The sequence below is a fragment of the Muscardinus avellanarius genome (genome assembly GCF_963383645.1).
Source record: "Muscardinus avellanarius genome assembly, chromosome: 3".
Classification (NCBI taxonomy): domain Eukaryota; kingdom Metazoa; phylum Chordata; class Mammalia; order Rodentia; family Gliridae; genus Muscardinus; species Muscardinus avellanarius.
This window is the reverse complement of record NC_137788.1, coordinates 109392189-109415030: the sequence shown is the minus strand read 5'-3', so window position 1 is coordinate 109415030 and position 22842 is coordinate 109392189. Positions and strand designations below refer to the sequence as shown.

General features: G+C 50.1%; 2 protein-coding genes across 3 annotated transcripts; both read right to left on the bottom strand.

The window, feature by feature from the left end:
• Nucleotides 1-395: 395 nt before the first annotated feature.
• FCER1G (Fc epsilon receptor Ig) lies at nt 396-4644 on the bottom strand (the record flags this gene model as incomplete). Its single annotated transcript, XM_080693363.1, has 5 exons — nt 396-458; nt 595-615; nt 1025-1057; nt 1191-1282; nt 4596-4644. The coding sequence occupies 5 exons, from the start codon at nt 4642-4644 to the stop codon at nt 396-398; spliced, it is 258 nt and encodes an 85-aa protein (XP_080549489.1).
• Nucleotides 4645-5527: 883 nt separating this feature from the next.
• NDUFS2 (NADH:ubiquinone oxidoreductase core subunit S2) lies at nt 5528-20410 on the bottom strand (the record flags this gene model as incomplete). Of its 2 annotated transcripts, XM_080692092.1 has the most annotated exons (14): nt 5528-5565; nt 5734-5791; nt 5909-5992; nt 6153-6248; nt 6904-7033; nt 7711-7830; nt 7999-8084; nt 8206-8283; nt 8430-8504; nt 8717-8829; nt 9002-9122; nt 15036-15226; nt 18220-18326; nt 20316-20410. In XM_080692092.1, the coding sequence occupies 14 exons, from the start codon at nt 20408-20410 to the stop codon at nt 5528-5530; spliced, it is 1392 nt and encodes a 463-aa protein (XP_080548218.1). The 2 variants fall into 2 exon arrangements, with proteins under 2 accessions (XP_080548218.1, XP_080548219.1); XM_080692093.1 differs by lacking the exon at nt 8206-8283.
• Nucleotides 20411-22842: the final 2432 nt, after the last annotated feature.

Sequence of the window (22842 nt, the reverse complement as noted above, 5' to 3'; positions counted from 1 at the left end):
TCCTGTCTCAGCCTCCCAAATACTGGGATTACAGGCATCCACTACCATGCCTGGCTTTAATTAATTAATTTCTAACAAATTATATCTTCACATCCAGTCTAGGTCTTAGTAGAAGTAGAGCAAATATAGGAGACGTGAAAGAAGGCACGCAGTCCAGTGCTTTATTGAGGGTATGTTCCACAGTTCAGGAGGAGCAGGGGATGGGGACGGGAGTGGGACTAGGAAGGAGCCATCCTGAACAGAGGCTGGGTTGAGTGTGGGCCTTGGACAGGGAGGAGAAGCCACGGTGTGCTCCTTCTGGGTCTAGCATTGCAATAGGGTGGGGCCGGCCGCTACTGATGGCTGTGAGGAGCGTGGGAAGCCAAAGATGCAGGTAACCAAGGACACCTGTTCTGTTACTGGGGCGGCTTATCATGCTTCAGAGTTTCATAAGTCTCCTGGTTCCGGGTGCTCAGGCCCTGAAGTGAGGGTCAAAGGATAATCAGGTGCTTGAGCTCCTCCTGAGGCTCCCGCCCATCACCCGGCCCTTCCAGAAGGCCCTCTAAACACCATCCTCTTTTGCCGAGCCCAGGGTGGGGAGTCAGGTGAACTCACCGTGTAAATACCATCTGATTTCTACAGAGGAAAGAAAGGAGTACAGCATTGAAGACCCACACATCTCTGGAAAGCCCTCTTCCCCACCCAGGGTGATAGCTGGTTAGGTCAGGGGCTGGCTGCCCTAGGCAGGAGGCCATCCTAATGATTGCTCCAGGGCACAAACACACACTTGCCCCCTTGGCTCCAAACAAACGCCAACACACAACATAGTCGCATACCAGTCACTGTCCCCTGGTTTCCCTGTCACCAGCCAGATATTTGATTTGTGTCTTGGCCAGCTGGGTTAACTGGAAGAGGGTCTCTGAGCTGTGTGCAGGTCAGCGCTGGAGACATGAGCCCTCCCAGAGGCCTCGGACCTGCCTGAGGCCCGAGCCCCACGAGGCTGAGTATGAGAAATTGTGGGCGCCCAAGTGTGGGTGGGGCATACCTCGTAGGCTATGGCGGCCTTTCGCACCTGGATCTGGAGTAAGGGAGAGGTAGTCAGTAGAGGGGAAGTCAGAGGCCCACCTCTTCCCAACACCTTGGCAGAACCTTGCCCACTCCCACCCTTCCCTCCCACTCCTCCTTGCAGCCTGGGACCCTCCCTGCCTCACCTTCAATCTGCAGTAGAGCAGAGTGAGGACAATACCGTACAGAAACAGGATGGCATCCAGGATGTAGCAGAGCTGAGGCTCCGCCAGGGCCGCTGAGGGGAGAGAGGATGCCCGTGGGTCAGGGGCACCGAGGGTGCTAGTGCTCAGAGGAGAGGGGAAGGGCCCAGGTGGTAGGCCAGACCCAGAGGAGAGCTGTCAGCCGGGCATGGTGGTACACGCTTGTGATCCCAGTACTTGGGAAGCTGAGACAGGAGGATCACAGGTTCAAGGCCAGCCTCAGCTACTTAGTGAGGCCCTCCATAACTTAATGAGACCCTGTTTCAAAATAAAGAAGAAAAAATAGGGCTGGGGTGTAGCTCAGAGGTAGAATGTCCCTGGGTTCTATCCCCAGTGCCGGGGGGGGGGGAGAAAGAAAAGAAGCTATTTCCCTCTCTGGACTCCTTTTCTTCCTTTTCTCCCCGCCCTAAGAGAGGCATAGGCTAGAGAGTGTGCCAGGTTTCATGGCAATGGGACTTTAAGGGACAGAGCTGAAGACTTTGTTTTGTATTGGGGCTTGAATGCAAGGCATCCTACTTCTGAGAGACACTCTCAAAGCTTTAAAACAATTTTCTTTTTTTTAAATTTCGAAAGTGTGTCTCTCAAAGCTGCTGATGGTAGCTGGGCGTGGTGGCACACTGTTGTAATCCCAGCATCCAGGAGGCTGAGACAGGAAGATCTGGGTTTGCAGCCACCTTCAGCTACTTAGTGAGGCCCTTTGCAACTCAGTGAGACCCTGTTCCCAAATAAAGAATAAAAAAAGGGCTGGGGATGTAGCCTGAAGGTATAGTTCCACCCCCAGCACCACCACAAACAAACAAACAAACAAACAAACAAACAACAAACATTGCTGAGGACCTCGCTAAGTTGCGGAGGCTGGCCTGGACCCTGTGACCATCCTGCCTCAGCCTCCCAAGTCCTAGCATTATGGTGGGCCTGGCTGAGAGCTCAAGACTGCTCCCTGAGCCCCAACCTTCTTTTCATCACTATGGTGCCTTGGGCACCAATGTTCCACCTCGAGGACCATCTGAGCGCGCTGGGCTGAGACCAAAACCTCAGCCTGGGGAGGGGGAGGCGGTGGCAAATATCAGCAAAACCACAGGAGTGTCTCTGCGAAGTCCTGTGACCTGTGGCTAAGGGCTGGACGGGAAGGATGTGTGCTGGGGAAGGGAGAGAACACTTACTATTATGGTCATTAGCTAGCCTCAGCCTCGCTGCTTTTGGCCCCACAGACACTCAGCTATGCAAATAACACATCGCTTTCATAGGCAATGTGGATGCCGCTGGCTCCACACACAGAGCTGGGAAACGGCCACAGGCTCGAGGAGATGACCACGGACCAAATCCAGAATGCGGGTTCCTCCCCCACCAACTCTGCAGCTACTCACCCTGGGCCTCTGAGAGGGGAAGTTTTGTGTAACTTTAAAAAATCACATAGAAGCCAGGCGTGGCACTGCATCCCTGTAATCCCAGTACTTCAGAGGCCGAGACAGGAGGATTGTAGGCTCCAGGCTAGCCTCAGCAACTCAGCAAGGCCCTGAGCAACAGAGCAAGACCCTGTTTAAAAAAAAAAAAAAGGCTGGGGATATAGCTTGGCAGTAGAATGCCATTGGGTTTAATCCCTAATATGAATTTTTAAAAAATCACATAGTATCTGGGTTGCCGATATAGCTCCCAGCCTGTGTTAGGCTGCATGTGACCAATGGGGGTGAAATATTGACATGGCTAAAGTACTGTTTATTCTGTGCTCCCACATACATGATATTGCAAATCTCTAAACTACCCTGGCGGGGGTGGGGGGAGAGCAACAGCATCGCCATTTTATGGATGATGAAACCCAGGTGCTCAGAAAAGTAAAGTAACTCACTCGGGCCCATGGCTAACCTGGAACTCAGATCCACGTTCCCAGCCTCCGGAGCCCTTCAGTGATGCCCAGTGTCCCAGCCCCCCTCCTCACCCCATGGAGCTGGCCAGGGGCTCCTAATTCCTTTCCTCCTCCTCGGCAGGGAGGGTGGAGCCCCTCCATTTCCCTTAGGTTATCAGTCCCTTCTTCCCCAATATGCAGCTGCCACTGACCCTCTTCAGAACACGGGACACCCCAGCACAGACAACCAAAAGCAAGCAGGGAATGAGAACTCTCAACTAGAGCTTTAGAGCTGCCAGGACCGTCCAGTTCTTCCTCTCAGTGGATGCACAGGTAGCTAGAACTCATTTCACCCCCCGCCCGTCAGCTGCCAACAGTGGACCCCAGAGACCAACAGAGTCTGTTCATCTCGATGGCCTTGTCTCACCCCTATGCTCAGGGCAGCCCTCTGCCCTCTGAGAGGTAATTTTTTTTAAATTTTTGGTGGTACTGGAGTAGAACCCAGAGGCTTTCTACCTCCGGGCTATACTCCCAGACCTTTTTATATTTTATTTTTGAAACAGGGTCTCATTAAGTTGCTGAGTGCCTCACTAACTAGCTGAGGCTGGCTTCGAACCTGCGCGATCCTCCTGTCTCAGCCTCCCAAGCGCGGGGATTACAAGCGTGCGCCACCACGCTTGGCTTGAAAGGTAATTTTTATTTATTTATTTTTTTTTGTGTGTGTGGTACTGGAAATTGAACCCAGAGGCATTCTACCTCTGAACTACATCACAGTCTAATTTTTTTTCTTATTTGGAAACAGGGTCTCACTAGGTTGCTGAGAACATCACTAAATTGCCGAGGCTGTTCTTGAAACCGCAATCCTCCAGTCTCAGCCTCCCAAGGGCTAGGATTACAAGAATTCACCACCACGCCCAGCTCTGAAGGGAACTCTGTATATTTAACGAAAGATCAACTCTCAGCACAAGACTACAGGCGCCCCATAGCTAACACACATCAGGACAAATGGAGATTTTTCTCAAATCTGCTCAAGTCAAATGAAGGCCCCTTTCCCTGCCAAACTGACTTTTTTTTTTTTTTCTTTTGTGGTACTGGGGATGGAACCCAGGGGTATTTTACCTCTGAGCTACACCCCAGCTATATTTTTTTTACTCTTTATTTTGAAACAGGGTCTCACTGAGTTGCAAAGGGCCTCACCAAGTAGCTGAGTCTGTCCGCAAACTGTGATCCTCCTGCCTCAGCCTCCCAAATGCTGGGATTACAAGTGTGTGCCACCATGCCTGGCCCAAACTGACATTTTTACTAGCCCTTAGTCACTCTGGAATGAGGCAGGAAAAGCAAAGAACCATGCCTCGTTCCCTGGGTGGGGTATAGACAGGACGGCCTCAGGACCGTCGTTACCAGCTGAGTCCACAAGCCCACCCCGGCCTCCTTCCTCCTGGCCCTGACTCAGCCCTCCCTCCCACCCTGGAGTGCGCTCAGTGACCCTCAGCGCAACACCTCACCTGCTTGTTCAACCAACAGCAGCAAGAGCAGGACCGCGGCCGGCAGCATCTTGGGCCGGGGCTGGGATCCACGCAGACAGCTGGCGTAGCCGTGCTTGGCGAGCAGTTCCCTGACCACAGAGTTCCCCCCTTCCTGCCCCGCCTTTCCCCATGCTTTGGCCCCTTCCCCTTCCTGCACTAGAGACCGGGCGGCTCCCGGAAGGGCCAACGAGGAGCCGGAAGACCTGGGTGCTAAGCCTCAGCCCTTCGATGACCAATCTCTCAGCCCACGGGCGAGGGACACAGCCACCTCTCGCTCGGCCCTGCTCAGACACACGTGAGAACCTGCCTCTTGGGAGCCCTCACACCCACCTCGGCCGCTTCCTCCCCACTTTGAAGGGGCCCCAGTCTGGATCTGAGGCGCTTACTGGTGCTGTGGACGTTAGGGTCTGGGCAGGGAGGACAAAGACCAAAGGGGAACAGGAAATGGAGAAGTGGAAGGGACCAGAGTCAGGGGCGGGTAGAGATGAGCATGGAAAACCACCACCGGGGGTGAGCAGGAACACAGCGCGGGGCACTGAGACACCAAGAAAGGCCCAGCACAAGGGTGCGCTCGTGGCCCAGCACTTGGGTCTGAGACGGCAGGACCATAGGGTCAAGACCAGCCTCAGCCTCTAAGTGGGAAACCCGGCTTCAAAACTGAAAAAGAAAAAAAGGCTGGGGGTGTAGCTCAGTGGTAAGAATCCCCCGGGGTTCAAGGCCCAGTAACAACACGGTAGGAAGAAAGACACACTGAGGTTTGGGCAGAGGCCACAAGGCAGCTCATTTATTGTAAGTTCTCATTTCCTCGAACATGCACAGAAAGTCCATTCACACACACGGTCCCCTTTCCAGTGAGGGAGGGGCTCTGCAGAGGAAGCTGGCGGCCAGGGGAGATCCCGGCCCGGCCCTGCTCACCGGTCCACTTCTCCAAACACAATATCTTGGGTACCTAGAAGGTCAGAGGACGCAGAGGAGAACAGCTGTCACCACAGATCCAGAGCCTGTCGCTGCGTCCAGGAGACAGAGACCCAAGCCCGTGCCCCAGCGCACTCAGTGTCTGTGCCCACAGAGCTGTCACCCTCGTCCAGGACACCTCCCCTGCTCGCCGGCCACGTACCTATGATGGCAACCACGTCTGCCAGCATGTGCCCCTTGGACATCTTGTCCAGACCAGCCTGGAGAGACAGAGCAACGTGAGCCCAGATGCGCAACGTGGGCAGAGAATCTCAACCAAGGCCGACAAATTGTTGGACTCTTTTCTTAGAGGCAGGTTCACTGGGACCAGTTCTTACCAGGTGGGCAAAACCAGGAGCCTTGATCTTGCACCGATACGGGCGGCTGCTGCCATCAGACACCAGGTACACCCCAAACTCTCCCTGTCCAAGGAAGGCCAGGTGTCTCGTCAGTACCAAGAACACTCCATCAACAAGACCTCTTCACCTCACGTCCTCTCACTGACCAGAGGGCATCGCCTGGCAACCTCCCAGCCACCCACTCCACATGCATGCGGCCTCTGTCTCCCCCTCCTGGCCTTACCTTGGGAGCCTCGATCGCAGTGTACGTGGCTCCTGGAGGGACTTGGTAGCCCTCTGTGTACAACTTAAAGTGATGGATCAGTGATTCCATGGACGTCTGCAGGGAGGAAAACGGAGCGTCAGTAAACCAGGCCCACGTTCCACCTCCTAGGCCTTCCCCAGTCAGAGCCAACTCTGTCTCAGGGGAACTAAGCCCCTCCACGAAGTCAGTAAGCAGAAAAGGGGAGCTCTGGACAGCAAATTCTCCCACAAAGCAAAACCAAAAGGTAGGCTTTTTTTTTTTTTTGGTACTGGAGATTAAACCATGGAGCATTCTACCTCCAAGGCTATACTCCCAGCCCTTTTAAATTAATTTATTGTTTTTGTGGTCCTGGGGATTGAACCCAAGGGCATTCTGCCTCTGAGACCTACCCCCAGCCCTATTTTTAATTTCGAAAAAGGGTCTCATTAGATTGATGAGAATCTTGCTACTTGCTGAGGCTGTCCTTGAACCTGCAATCCTCCTGTTCCTGCCTCCTAAGAACTGAGATTTTAAGTGTATGCCACCACGCCTGGCTTATTTTTTTATTTTGAAACAGGATCTCACTAAGTTGCTGAGGCTGCCCTCCTTGAACCTGTGGTTCTGTTGTCTCAGCCTCCCAGGTACTGGGATTCCAGGAGCGCCCATCCCCACCCCTGCGCTCAAAAGGCAGGCTTTAATCCAAGGACACTCGTGACTGGCCACCGGTCCCTGTCCCTCTCCCTGCAGACACCTTCATCTCGGCACGCTTAGGTGGAGATACTTTGGCGTCGTCGACTTTGATCTCGCCAGGAGGCATTTTGTTCAGGCACTGTAAGATGATTCGAAGTGACTGGCGCATCTCCTCCACCCGACACAGGTACCTAGTGTGGACAAGACCAGAGTTCAAGAGAGGATGGCGGGCAGAGGGGCAGCTGCCGGGCTGCAAGACTCCCTTGGCAGTCAGCATCCTCACTCTTCTTGGCTTGGCCACCCATACACACAGCTCCCAAGAGCACTCGGATTCTACTGCCGACTCCTTCCGCAAGCCTTCTCTTAATTTCCTCAGCCCATGGCTCATAATGTTCCCTCTCTACCCTTTTACACACTTTTTGGACTATAGAACGGGGGAGTCAAATGAGAAAACAAGCAAATGAAACAGCAAGCCCTGCTCAGGGCCAGCAAACGGAAAGGATTTCAAGCTTAGAGTCTCGTGGCGACAGCACCAGGGCAGGAGGTCCCACCTCCACCGGGGCTAGCCCTAACAGAAGCCTCAGCTACAAGATGTAGCTCAGGCTAGCTCTACCCGAGACTGGGGTAACGGGAGGAAGAACACGGTGCCATGTACGTGCAACCGAGTTTGGGTTTTTTTCCTGGTTTTGATTTTTTTCTTTTTTGGCGGCTGCTAAGCACATGCTCTGCTACTGAGCACCCCCAACCTAAGCAACCTGTTCGATGCACACACAGCTCCCAAAGCACAGGGATGTAAAGTAAAGTGGCAGAGCGCACAGTCAGGCCAGGCCGGCCAGCTGGACATGGCGCTGAGGGGACGGGGCCTCACCTGTCGTAGCAGTCCCCTCGAGAGCCAATGGGGACATCAAACTCGACCTGGTCGTAGACGTCGTAGGGCTGGGTCTTGCGCAGGTCCCACTGGATACCTGAGCCCCGGAGCATCACCCCACTGCAGGTGTAAAAGGAGCAAGGCTGTTCCCCAAACGCCCAGAAAGGGGGCCCGTGCTTCCTGAGCCTCCCCTCACATGCTGGGTAAGGACACGGAGCAGGGCAAGACCAGGAGACGTCACAGGTCCTCGTGGGCGCCCCACCCAAGGAGAGGAGCTGCCTTCTCCACCTGAAGCCATAGTTCAGCGCATCTTCTGCTGTCACGACCCCAATGTCCACAGTCCGATCCCGCCAGATCCGATTGTTGGTCAGCATCTATTAGCCAAGGACACTGGTGTGTGGAGACGCTTCGCGGCAGTCTCTAGATAACCCTGTACTTCCCCCATGAGCCCCTTCTGGGGGAAAGAGAGACCTTTCTCGTTGAACTCTAGCCTACCTCTTCCACCTCATCAATCCGAAGAGAAAAGTTCTTAGAAAACTCGTAGATGTCATCCATAAGTCCAAGGGGGAGGTCCTGGAAGAAGTTGGAAGGGTGCTGAGCATAGAGCAGCCTCCTCTGGGGACGGCCCCTGGGCACAGGGTCAGCTCCCAGGTTCCCACGGGGCAGCACTGCCCCCCAGTGGCCACAGAGGGAGAAAGGCTGGGGCAGGAGGCGCTCACCTGGTGTACTCCTCCAGGGCGGATGTAGGCAGCATGCATGCGGGCTCCAGACACCCGCTCGTAGAACTCAAACATCTTGAGAGGGCACAGTGGGAATTAGTGGCAAATCCTGGACCCCCAGGTCCAGCCACCAGCAGTCCACCTCCCTCCTCTGCCTCCTTGCGCCTAACCAACACTCAGGATACACAATTCCTAGGAATGTTAGCTGTAAACTGTTGCCTCGAATGTCCTCTCTCCTTCTCTTTAGTCTCCCCAGGACCCTCTACTCCCTCAACTCCCTCTTATACCTTCTCCCTTTCTTCAAACATCCAGAAGAAAGGGGTCATGGCCCCGATGTCCAGGGCATGTGTGGTCACAGCCATGATGTGGTTCAAAATCCGTGTGATTTCTCCAAACAGCACTGTGGAGGGGTGCAGATGAGAAAGGAAGGACCCCGGAGTCGAGGGCCCGACTCCAGTGCAGACTGGGCACAGCCAGTCTGAACCCCAAGCTGGGCCCATGCTCCTGGACAGGGAAGGGGCAGGAGGCGCGGGGTATGTGTGTTGGGGGAGAACGGGACGGGATGGTCCTACCTCGGATCCACTGCGCCCGGGGCGGGGCCTGGATGTTCAGCAGCTTCTCCACAGCCAGAGAGTAGGCCTGCTCGTTGCACATCATAGACACGTAGTCTAGCCGGTCAAAGTATGGGAGGGCCTGGGAAGGGGAGGAGCCTAGGTCGTATCTGCCATCCCAGGAGCCCAGGGTCCAGCTGCCAAAGCCCCATGGGACGCTGGGGCTGCAGAGGCCTCCCTAGTCGAGGGAGCCCGGGTGAGGCAGGAGGAGACGTCCCGACAACCATGGAGAGCCCGTGAGCGCTTCAGCGCTGGCTCTGCCCAGGGAGGACCCTCGAGGTCTGCCAATTTCCATGGTGAAATACTCCCACTCTCAAGCTATTACCACCACACGACCCACGTGGCACTGGGAAGAGCAGCGCTCCGGTGCACAGTATTCCACGGTACGGACACCACAGAAGCAAAGACCTCCAAGGCCCAGCCCAGGCGGTGCAAGAACAGGGGAGTATGGAGACTGGGCATTTCTTTCTTTCTTTCTTTTTTTTTTTTTTTGTGGGTCTGGGGATGGAACCCAGGGGCATTCTACCTCCGACTACACCCCCTGCCCTATTTTTTATTCTTTATTTTGAAACCGGGTCTCAATGAGTTGCAAAGGGCCTCACTAAGTAGCTGAGGCTGTCGGCGAACCGCGATCCTCCTTTCTCAGCCTCCTGAATGGTGGGATTACAAGCGTGCGCCACCACGCCCGGCTTGGGCATTTCTTTTTAAAGCAGTGTGTGTGTGATATATATATATATACTGGGAGTATTCTACCTCTCAGCTTCACCCCAGCACCTTTTATTTTGAAACAGGTCCTCACTTAAGCTGCTGAGGTTGGCCTCAAACTTGCGATCCTCCTATCTCAGCCTCCCAAGTAGTGAAATTACAGCCACCATGCCTAGCAGCGTTTCTTTTCTTTATGCTTTTGTTGGTACATTACAGTCTTATATCATAACATAAATCATGTTGACGATGACATACATGCACACAGTACTTGGTGGCTCCACTTCTTTTCTTTTTCAGTAATGGAGATTGAGCCCAGGGGCATTCTATCTTTAAGCTATATCCCCAGCCCTATTTTTTATTCTTTCTTTTGAAACAGTCTCACTAAGTTGCTGAGGGCCTAAGTTGTTGAGGCTGACCTCAAATCTGCGATCCTCTTGTGTCAGCCTCCCAAGTCCTGAGATTACATGCATGCACCATCACCCCTGGCCATTTCTTTTTCTTTCTTTTTTTTTTTTAAAGCTTTTTATGTTGGACATAGAGGCATATGTCTGTAATACTTGGAAGGCTAGGACAGTAGAATCGCAGGTTCAAGGACAGCTTTAGCAAGTAGTGAGACATCACCTAGCAAGACTGTTTCTGGGGAAGATGGCGACCGAGAAAAGCGGGGCTTAAGAGTCCCGCTAACAACCAATCTCCATTACCACAAAAAGAGCGCCTTTCATAGCCAGAAAACACCATCACCAGAAAAACAAAAAAAACCACCAGGCTCCAGAGAGAAAGCGGACTGAGAACAGAGCTCAGGGCCACAGAGGAGACACACGCGCCCGAGGCCGCGGCAGCAGCGCCATACTGCCGGCGGCAGCGGCGAACTCAGCGGACGGCTACAGCAAGCCGAGGTGAGCCGATGCGGAACAGCCAGGCGGGATCTTTCGGCGCAGACAGCATTTAAAGCTCCCAGTGGCTGAGCTCAGCACACGCTGCAGGGATTCAGAGTGGAAATCAAAACCAGAGAAGAAAAAATACGCCAGCCTCATGGCCGAGGGCGTGGCAGAGGCGCCATATTGCCACCGGCGGCGGCAGCAGCAGTGAATTCACCGAGTCCAGTACAGCTACATCTACGTACTCAAGAACAGTGAGTCAAATTGCGGGCCACAGAGGAGAAATCCCAGTATTGTGCCTCCTGGGACTTGACCCAGTGAGGGAGTGGTGGTGGCAGAGATATCACACCATAGGAGAGCGTGCAACCTGGCACCCCCCATAGTTTAAAGCAGCCTCTATCGACTCCCTGGGTCGGAGACTCTGTGATACAACCCAGTAAAGGAGTAGTAGGGTCTGAGATAATACAGACTCGAGATCCAGAGCACCTTAAGTGAAGCCATAGTGACCCAAGGGAAGAACCCAGAGAAGGCACAAACCTCCGAAATCATGGGAAAGAGGAATAACACTGAAGTAATGAATGTGCACAACCCCACAACATCAGAACCTGATAAAACAGAAAATCAGAGATTTCTAGAAGATCAAATCAGGAAAATAACTGTAGAAATAATAGAGGTGCTTCGAAAAGAACTCAGAGAGAGCCAAAAAGAGATAAAGGATGCAATTAATGAAGTAAAGGCCTCAATTCAAAGCACAAACAACCGATTAGACCACATGGGGAACAGAATCTCGCTCTTAGAAGATGAGCAATCCAAAAATGAATGCATAGTTTCTAATCTAGAAAAAGATATCCAACAGCAGGAATCTGACATTGAAGAAATATGGGCCCATCTTAAGAGAGCTAACCTAAGAATAATTGGAATAGAGGAGGGAAAAGAAAGTGATACCAAAGGGATCAACAATCTCTTCAAGGAAGTAATAGCAGAAAATTTTCCAAATATAGAGCAAGAGGTTGATACACAGATCCAGGAAACTTATAGAACTCCCTTTAGACAGGATCCGAGAAGAGGATCCCCACGCCATATAATTGTCAAAATGACCAATGTGGAAGCCAAGCAGAGAATCTTAAAGGCAACAAAAGCAAAGGGCCAAGTGACATTCAGAGGCAAACCAATTAGAATCACTCCAGACTTCCCAAACCAAGTCATGAGAGCCAGAAGGGCTTGGAGTAACATATTCCAAACTCTGAAAGAAAACAACTTCCAGCCAAAAATTTCCTATCCAGCAAAACTTTCTATCAAATTAGATGGAGAAATAAGAAGCTTCCATGACAAACAGAAACTGAAGGAATTTATGTCTTCAAAACCAGCGCTAGAGAAAATACTCAAAGAGATTAACTACAAAGAAGAAATAGGTAACACTCACCAGAACCAGAGAAACAAGAGTTTCCATCCAACAGACAACTAAGATTGGTTATCTGTGGAGATTCATTATTTATGTTAGTCTTTTACCTATCTCTAAATTGTATTGTTTGCCTTTATTGTTGTTAATTTTTAGGATTTCTAGTTGGAATATTAATATACCTTCAGATATAGCATTTGGAAATATTTTATCCAATTCTATTAGTAACTTTTAACTCTGTTTACATTGTCTTTGGATATACAATATTTTCTTTTATTTTTTAGGGAGTTTGTATATTCTTCTGTTGCCTGTGCCATTGAAATCATATCCAAGAAATCACTGCCAATTTCAATGTTGTGAGGTTTTATGACCCAGATTTTCTCCTAAAAGTTTATAGTCTTAAGATTTATATTTAGGTCTTTTATCTAGTTTGAGTTAATACTTGTATGTGGGATTAGGTAAGGGTCCAATTTTATTCTTTTCCATGTAATTATTATTTTTCAACAATATTTAGTTAAAAGATTATTATTTCCACCACCAAATCTTCGTGGAAACCTTGTCAAAAATAACTTGACAATATAGGGAAGAAGTTAGCTCTAGGCTTGTATTTAACTCCAATGGTCTATATATCTGTCTTTAGAATAGTACTACACTGTTTCAATTATTGTAGCTTTATATGGTTTGAAATCAGAAAATATACAACTTCTAGCTTTGTTTTTGCTTCGAGATTGTTTTGGGTATCTAGAGTCCATATTCCATATCAGGATAGATTTTTTTCTGAAAAATAAATATATGATAGTTTCACCTAAAAAAAAGAAAAAAATATTCTCTGGTAAGAAAGAAAGCAAAAAGAAATATTGAAATGTTATCTTTAAGTCATCAAAAGCTTGGTATCAGACAAATGAAACTGTTATGTGAGATTATCATTTTTAATTTTGGATAAATTGCTATAATACTAGATGTCAACCACTAAGCCAAGCATGGGAGGGAGGGATGGGGAGAGAATGGGGTGGGGATCGGGTGGGGGCTGACTGGGCGATGTGTGCATGTATGTCTACAAAAGTTTGTATCCCACTATGATGTATGAATACAGTGCACCAATAAAATAAAATTAAAAAAATAAAAATAAAAAAAAAAAAAAAAAAAAAAAAAAGACTGTTTCTAAATAAAAATAAAATTGGGCTGAGAGTGTAGCTTGAAGGTAGAATGACTCTGGGTTCAACCCCAAGTACCATACACAGGAAAAAAAAAAAGGCTTTTAATGTATTTTTAAACAAAATACACAAAAAACATTAAAAACTGCCTGGGCATAATGGCACATGCTTGTGATCCCAGTACTTGGGAGATTGAGGCAGGAGGATGGTGAATTTGTGGCCAGCCTCAGCTACTTAGTGAGGCCCTCTGCAACTTAGTGAGACCCTGTTTTCAATAAAGAATAAAGCCGGGTGTGGTGGTGCATGCTTGTAATTTCAGCATTCAGGAGGTTGAGACTGGAGGATCGTGGTTCAAGAACAGCCTCTGCTACTTAGTGAGGCCCTCTGTAACTTAGTGAGACCCTGTTTCAAAACAAATAATAAAAATCAGGGGGTGTAGCTCAGAGGTTGAATGCCCCTGGGGTTCAATCTCCAGTACTGCAAAACAAAAAACAACAAAAAAAGGGAGGGGGACCTGTATCCACTTGTAGAACACCATTTAATGTTTAGTACAGGAAGAGTTTTCAGTATTTACTTTTGTCTTTTATTTTTAATATAACATATTAAGTCATAAGCTTAAAAAAACAAACCCCAAAAGCCAGGTGTGGTTGGCACATGCCTGTAATCCTAAGTACTTGGGAGGCCGAGACAAGAAGATTGCAGGTTTGATAAGCCTCATCAACTTATCAAAATCCTGTTTCAAAATAAAATAAAAATAAAATAGAAGTAGGGAGCTAGGTGTCGTGGCCCATGCCTGCAATCCCAGTACTTGGGTGGCTGGGACAGGAGGATGGCTTCAAGGCCAGTCTTAGCAACTTAAGACTCTTGGCAACCTAGCAAGGCCCTGTTTCAAAACAAGAAATAGTATTGGGCTGGGGGTGTAGCCTGGAGGTAGAATGCCCCTGGCTTCAATCCATAGTACCCCTTCTTCACACACAAATTGGGCTGGGGCTGTTGTTCAGGGCCCTTGGCATTCTATTCCCAGGACCATCAAAAAATAAAAAGAAGAAAAAAAGAAGAAAAGCAAAAGCAAAAGAAAGAGCACGGAGCAGCAACGACCCAGAACACGTAAGTCCTGGCTTTCTGCTGACCGGCTCTGGTTTCCAGGAAGGAGGCGGGGCTCAGAAGCTTCTCTTGGTGTCTCGGGTTGGGACAACCTGCTCCTGTCCTGATGTCACTGTGACGGGGTTGGCGGTGAGTCACGGGGCTAGCCAGTGGAGCTGGGGCCAGACCCACCACTGCCTGACGCTCTGGGGGACCCGTATTCCAGTACTGCCGACCCCCGGCCCTGCCCGGGTCTGAACCCTAACCCCACCATCCTCTGCTTTCAGGACCTTTCTTTCTGACAGTAAGAAGAAGAAGAAAAAAAAAAAAAAGGTTCAGGCGCCTGTCCCAGATCCAGCTCCTTCAAATCGGCCCTTCATTATTTGGGTCACAGTTTTCCAAAAAATGGCTAACTGTTCCAAAAAATGCCCTCCCCCTCCCGGTTCCTCTGACTCATCACGTGTTTCGAAAACAAATGTACACAGCTGGAAGATACAAGAATCAGCTGCTGATCCTTAGGGCTAACGTCTCTCTCCTCTCTCTCTGTCCTTAGGGATATCCGCTTTGATGCCCAAGTGTAAAAGCAGGGAAACTGAGGCACGGCGGTACTGGTAAAGGGGCCAGCTGAGAGTCAGCCGGGGATGAGCTAGTGTGCAGACCCAGCTGCAAAGCACTACTGCCGGATAAGCCAGATGCAAAACACTCACGCACCCAACGCCCTGCAGCCTCCCCGCCAGGGCGCCCCGGACCCGCAGCGCTGTCCAGGCCGCGCACACCTGCAGGTAGGTCTTGTACTCAATGAGCTTCTCGGTGCCGCGGTGCAGGAGCCCGATGTGGGGGTCGCACTTCCGCACCATCTCTCCGCTCAGCTCCATCACTAGCCGGAGGACTCCGTGAGCTGCTGGGTGCTGGGGCCCGAAGTTCAGGGTCAGGTTGGACACCATTTTGTCCTTTGGAGGGTCCACATCTGAGAAGCGGGAAATAGGCCCAGTCAAATGTCGTTTCCTTGGGAGCTCCAAGAGCCAATGGAGTTAGCCTCTCCCGAAAGAGCTCCCGTCTCGCCATTTTGGACCTCGTTAATTTCACCATCACCAACATAACTGGTAAGGGGTGCATTAGATGGGAATGAGGGGGGGGAAGAGACCTAAACTTTCTGTAAAAAGCATACAGCTCCTTCCTTCTGCCAGGCTTGATGGTGTATGTCTGCTATCCCAGGACTTGAGAGGTTGGAACGGAAGGATCGCAGGTTCGAGGCCAGCCTCAGCAATTTTTATTTTTGTGTGGTAGTGGGGATGGAACCCAGGTGCATTCTACCTCTGAGCTATATCCCCAGCCTGATTTTTTATTCTTTATTTGGAAACAGGGTCTCACTGAGTTGGAAGGACCTCACTAAGTAGCTGAGGCTGGCCACAAACCTGCGACCCTCCTGTCTCAGCCTCCCAAGAACTGAGATTACAAGTGTGCACCACCATGCCTGGCTCAACCTCAGCAATTTAGCAGACCGTGAGTAACTTGAGAGAGACCCTGTTTCAAAATAAAAAAAAAGAAAGGGTTGGGGGTTGGCACACACTTGTAATCGCAGTACTTAGGAGCGGACACAGGAAGATCAAGGTTTAAAAGCAGCCTCAGAGCCAGGCATGTGGCGCACGCTTTTAATCCCAGCATTCGGGAGGCTGAGACCTGGAGGATTGCAGTTCGCGGACAACCTCAGCTACTTAGTGAGGCCCTCTGCAACTCAGTGAGACCCGGTTTCAAAATGAAGAATAAAAAATAAGGCAGGGGGTGTAGCCCAGAGGTCAAATGCCCCTGGGCTCCATCCCCAGACCCGCAAATAAATAAAAAATAAATAAATAAATAAAAATAAAAATAAAAGCAGCCTCAGCAACTTGGTTAGACTGTCAGCAACCTAGTGAGATCTTGTTTCAAAATAAAAAATAGCCCGGCATGGTGGCACACACTTGTAATCTCAGTACTGGGGAGGCTGAGACAGGAGGATCTCAGGTTCGTGGCCAGCCTCAGGTACTTAGAGAACATGTTTCCAAATAAAGTATAATATGGGGCTAGGGGTGTAGCTCAGAAGTGGAATGCCCTTGGGTTCAATCTACTGCACCACAAACAAACAACTCAGGGAGAGATGAAAAGTTATAAAAACATCGATGTGGCTTATTAGACAAAGATAAAGCATGCAAGACAGAGAAAAGCCAAAGATGACTAAAAAGTTTAATTTCTAGGAGAATGACCAAAATAAAAAAGTCAAAAGGAAGAGCTAGTTTTTTGTTTGTTTTTTCAGTACTGGGAATGGAACCCAGGGGCATTCTTCCTCCGAGCTACAACCCCCAGCCCTATTTTTTTTTCTTTATTTTGAAACAGGGTCTCAACGCCGGGCGTGGTGGCACACGCTTGTAATCCCCTGGGAGGCTGAGACAGGTGGATGGCACGGGTTCGAAGCCAGCTTCAGCTACTTAGTGAGGCTCTCAGCAATGTAGTGAGACCCTGTTTCCAAATAAAATATAAAATAGGTCTGGGAGTGTAGCCCGGAGGTAGAAAGCCTCTGGGTTCCACCCCCAGTACCACCAAAAAACAAAACAAAATAAAACAAAACAAAAGAAACAGGGTCTCAGCAAGTTGCAGAAGGCCTCACTAAGTAGCTAGGCTGGCCGCAAACCTTTGATCTTCTTGCCTCAGCCTCCCAAGAACTGGGATTACAAGAACGAGCCACCACACCTGGTTTAAAGAGCTAGTTTTTGCTGGGCGTGGAGGTGCACACTTGTAATCCCAGCATTCCGGAGGACAGCCTCAGCTACTTAGTGAGGCCCTCCACAACTTAGTGAGACCCTGTTTCAAAATAAAGAATAAAGCCGGGCGTGGTGGCGCACGCTTGTAATCCCCATGCTTGGGAGGCGGAGACAGGAGGATCGCACAGGTTCGAAGCTAGCCAAGCGCGCTGGCTTAGAAGACCCTGTTTCCAAAAAACAACAACAACAACAAAAAAAAAAACGTAAAAATAGGTCTGGGAATGTAGCCCGGAGGTAGAAGGGCTTCCAGGAACCCCAGTACCACCAAAATAAAGAATGAAAAATAGGGCAGGGGGTGTAGCTCAGCTCGGAGTTGAATGTCCCTGGGTTCCATCCCCAGACCATCAAGGGAAAAAAAAAAAAAAAAAAAAAAAAAAAAAAAAAGCTAGTTTTTTTTTGGTACTGGGGATGGAACCCAGGGGGCATTCTACCTCCAAGCTACACTCCCAGCCTAAGTTTTAGTCTCTATTTTTGAAACAGGATCTCGCTGAGTTGCAAAGGGCTTTGCTAAGTAGCTGAGGCTGTCTGTGAACTGTGATCCTGCTGTCTCAGTCTCCCGAATGTTAGTATTAAAGAGCTCGTTTATTTTTTCTTTTTTTTGTGCTACTGGGGATGGAACCTAGGGGCCTTCTACCTCTGGGGTATACTCCCAGACCTATTTTACATTTTTATTTGGAATCAAGATCTCAGTGAACTGCTGAGAGCCTCACTAAGTAGTTGAAGCTGGCTTTGAACCTGTGTGATCCTCCTGTCGTAGCCTCCCAAGTTCTGTGATTATAAACGTGTGGTACCACGCCCCATCTTAAAAACAGCTAGTTTTGATGGGGGAAAAAAAATGGAGTTTGTATTCAAGTGGGATTCATTTGTGTGCCAGTGGAAAAACTACCTTGTCAAGAGAGGGAGATGGAAATGGATTGAAACCTAGAAGATGTTGACCCTAAATATTAAATTTTGTAGGAGCCTTTGGGTATTGACTGGGACCTACTCTTACTTTTCTTCTAAAATATCCTTCTTTTCCTTCTCTATCTAGCAAACGTCAGTAATTATCACTGTTATTATGTTTGTTAAGTTGAGGGGTAAAAGAAGCATACAGGGTAGAGGCTAAACCTGCAAGAATTGTAAGACGTTATGGGTGTGGTTAGAGACAGCAATCCTGGGCACTCACCATTCCAAGGTGGAGGCTTCCAGTGGGCAGTTTCCTTGGTGGGGTACATGACAGCTCCCCCAAACTGCTCTGCCCATTCCACATCTGGCTGCCACTGCCGGGCACCTCTGGGGAGTTAAAAACATCCTAAACAAAGGGTCTGCACAGCGTTCAGCTCCTCTGTTCACATTTACTCTCAAGTGGGCCAGAGAAAGGATGCCCCAGATTCTTCAGTTCCAATTTGCTTTGACATAAGGCAGAAATCTGGAGACTTCATTTCTACCAAGTACTTAACCCTGGGTTCACGCCACCCATCACAGAGGTGCATGAAAGGCTGGGTATCCAAGTTCCCACCGTCTTTCACCATATTCATATCCCCTAACCCAATCAAGAAATGCACAACTGAACTAAATAGGCACGTCACAAAAGGAGATATAAATATGGCCAATAAATACATTATTAGCAATCAGGGTGATGCAAATCAAAACTACACCGAGATTCCATCTAACTCCAATCATAATGGCAATAATCAAGAAGTCAAACAACTGGCAAATGCTGGCAAGGATTTAGGGAAATAGGAACTCTTCTACCCTGTTGGTGGGATTGCAAATTAATGCAACCGCTATGGAGATCAGTGTGGAGATTCCTCAGAAAATTGGGAATAGATCCAACCATATGATCCAGCTATACCACTCCTGGGTATCTATCTATCTATCTATCTATCTATCTATCTATCTATCTATCTATCTTTTTTTTTTCCAGTACTAGGAATTGAATCCTGGGGCATTCTACTTCTGAGCCAAACCCCCAGCCTTCTTTTTACTCTTTTTTTTTTTTTTTTGGTGGTACTGGGGTTCCTGGAAGCCCTTCTACCTCAGGGCTACACTCCAAGACCTATTTTTATATTTTTATTTGGAAACAGGGTCTCTTAAGCCAGAGAGGCTGGCTTCGAACCTGTGCGATCCTCCCGTCTCTGCCTCCCAAGCGTGGGGATTACAAGCGTGCGCCACCATGCCCAGCTTCTTTTTACTCTTTATTTTGAAATAGGGTCTAGCTAAGTTTCACAGGGCCTCACTAAGTAGCGGAGGCTGGTGGCAAACTTTTCATCCTCCTGTCTCAACCTCTCACATAATGGGATTACAAGTGTGTGCCACCACACATGGCCTGGGTATCTTTCCAAAGGGACTGAAATCAGAATATTATAGTGAATGTATGCATACCGATGTTTATAGCAGCACAATTCACAAAAACCAAATTGTGAAGCCAGCCTAGTGCTCATCAGCAGATGACTGCATCACAGAACTATGGGATATACACACAATGAAACTTCACTCAGCTATCAAGAACAAAACAATGTCATTTGCAGGAAAATGGAAGGACCTGGAGGACACATGTGAAGCGAGACTGGCCAGCACAGAGGTGAAGGGTCCTAAGCTCCCTCCCATCCGCAGAAGCCAGGGAGTGGCTTCTGAGCCCCAGAGGGGCTCAGATAACGGAGGCGACCTCTGTGGAGCCTGGGGGTGGCCTGGGGAAGGGGCGGGCGAGGAGGATCAGTGAGGGAACTACTTCCACCAGTGTGTGTATGCGAGAATGACACTGTCAGTCCTGTCCTAGGAGGGGAGGGGAGGGGCACCACGTGCATGTTTGCTGCTATAACATGATCTGCATTATGGTGAGAGACCATGGTGCACCTGTAAAAGGATAAAATATTCACATTCCCATCCCAGTGGATGTGAACGTGAGGAAGATCACTCAAGGTCTGCCTAAGACCACAATTAAGAGAGACGGGTGGCGAGGCGGGTGGGGAGGATGAAGGCAGCTGGGCTCCTGGCTGGGCTCCGCTCAGGTGCGGCAGGGGAGGTGCATTCCTGTTGAGGGCTGGGGGCTCCTATTCCACTGATTTCACCACTGGCCTCACCAGCTCGAAACCCTCTTCCCTTCCTCGGCCACAGCGGGCGCCACCGAATCTTGGATCCTGAGAGAAATTAGGACGGGGGCGGGGAATCACAGGCCTGGGTCATTCCTTCCTTGGGGGGGTCACTGGGCCCATGGGGAGCCTCAGCCTCCCGAATCCCTAACCTTGAGCAAAACGCATCGAGGGCTGCCCTCGGTCTCACCTGCTGGGCTGAATCGGCAGTCGGACCCCAGCCCCGGGCCGCAGCACTTGGGCTCCCAGGCCCCGGAGGCTGCAGAAAGCCCTCAGCGCCGCCATGTTACTCAGCTGCAGACTGCGGGAAGGAGAACCGGGCGGAAGTGACCCCTGCGCGCCTCCTTGTGGACTTCTGGTCTATTAGCGCAATGGATCCGCCATCTTGGAAGCTGGCATGGCCTTCAGCGACCGGCGTGGCGACATCCGGGTTCTGTGCCACGGCTTCACTTGCGCTTATAATAACGGTGGCGGAGGCCATCTTTACTAAGGGCGGTTTCTCCCACGGCTCCTAGTCGGCTTTTCTAGGTGTAAAGGAGGGAGCCTCCTTCTCCAGCCCCGCGGAGTCCGCCTCCCGCCGGTTCCTGGCGGCCTAAGCACCGGCTTCCTTCCTTGCTCCCTTCCGCTTTGGCAGCTCTCAGCGGTCCAGCTGTCTGGGCCTTGCCCTTCTGGGGGTAGCCCCAGGCTTTTTGCCAATAACCTCCCTATCCTGGAATCGAAACAATTTGGAACCAGGAAAGCCGATTAATTTCCAGATGTCCCGGGTCAGGATTGGGGAAGGGGACCCAAGTGTCTGGGCGAGTCTAAGAGCTACCGCCAAACACAAACAGTCCAGTGCCAAGCCCACCGCTTTGGGGCAGGGGTGTGCAGGAGCCACCTTGTCCCAGCTGGGTGTGGGGTCCTCCGTGGGTGACCCCGATGTCTTCCGGGCTTCCCGTACCTACGGAATCACAGAGCCAGGAAATGCCCCTAGAGATGCCTCATCCCCTACTTCCGTCTTTCTGACCCTGCCATAGCTCTCCTCAGTAGCGACCAACAGCCTAGAATTGTAATCATGACTCTGATCCCAATTCTTTTTGGTACTGGGAATCGAATCCAGGGGCGTTCTACCTCCAAATCGCACCTCCAGCCTTTTTTATTTTTATATTTTTACTTATTTATTTTTGCGGTATTGGGGATGGAACCCAGTGGCATTCTACCTCTGAGGGACACCCCAAGCCCTAATTTTTATTCTTTATTTTGAAACAGGGTCTCACTGAGTTGCAAAGGGCCTCACTAAGTAGCTGAGGCTGTCCAGGAATTCAGATCCTTCTATCTCAGCCTCCCAAATGCTGGGATTACAAGCGTGCGCCACCATACTTGGCTTTTTATATTTTCATTTTGAAACAGGTTCTTGCTGTATTGTTGAGGGTCTGGCTAAGTTGCTGGAACCAGCCTCCAATTTGTCATCTTCCTATCTCAGCCTCCCATGAACTGGGATTATGGGCTTGGGCCAGCACACTAGTCTATGATCCCAAGTTCTTTTTTTGTGTATTTGATACCAGGGATGGAATCAAGGGTATTCTACCTTCAAATTACACCCCCAGCCCTTTAAAAAAAATTTTTTTTTGTATGTGTGCTGAGGATGGACTCCAGCCCTATTTTATTTATTTTTTTATTTTGAAACAGGGTCTTGCTAAGTTGATGAGTCTCACCAGTTGATGGGGCAGATGTGTTCCACTTTGCCTGGCTTATTTTTGTTTTTGTTTTTGTTTCAAAACAGGGTTTCTTGCTGCAGTCTGGCAGTCCAGCTGTCTGGGCCCTGCCCTTCTGGGGGTAGCCCCAGGCTTTTTGCCAATAACCTCCCTATCCTGGAATCGAAACAATTTGGAACCAGGAAAGCCGATTAATTTCCAGATGTCCTGGGTCAGGATTGGGGAAGGGGACCCAAGTGTCTGGGCGAGTCTAAGAGCTACCGCCAAACACAAACAGTCCAGTGCCAAGCCCACCGCTTTGGGGCAGGGGTGTGCAGGAGCCACCTTGTCCCGGCTGGGTTGCTGTGAGTCTCACTGAACTGCTGAGGCTGGTCTTGAACTTGCTACCCTTCTTGTTTCAGCCTCCCAGGTACTGGGATAACTGGCACTTGCCACCAATCCCAGCATGATCCCAATTTTTTTTTTTTTTTTCTGGCAGTGGGATTGAACTCAGGGGTATTCTGCCTTCAAGCGATACCCCCAGCCCTATTTTTATTCTTTATTTTGAAACAGGGTCTCACTAAGTAGGCCGCAAACCTGACATCCTCCTTTCTCAGCCTCCCAAGTACTGGGGTGACAAGTGTGTGCCACTCTGCCCAACTAGATCCCAGTTCTTGTAGACAGAGTTTTCCCGCCTTGGAGTGAATTTCTGTCTCTTGATCCCCCTCCAAGCCCAGCTCCAGCTGGGCCACCCACCCGCTGAGTTTGTACAACTTCCCACGCTGAGCCTGGACAGAGGACTTCCCCTGCTCTCCCCTAGGCGGGGTCCCTGGGACACAGCCCACCAACAGTGGCAGCAGGGTGGAACAGACAGACTAGGGAGTGGCAGAGGCAGAGAATTTTGTTGCAAAAAAGGGGGAAAGCCAGACTTCCAGCCTGAGAATTGACCTAATGGGATCTGTACCAAAGGGTGGGGCCAGCCCCTGGCTGTGGGAGCTGGTCAGGCCCTGGGATGAGCTGCCCCGCAGAGCCAGGGCATGGCGG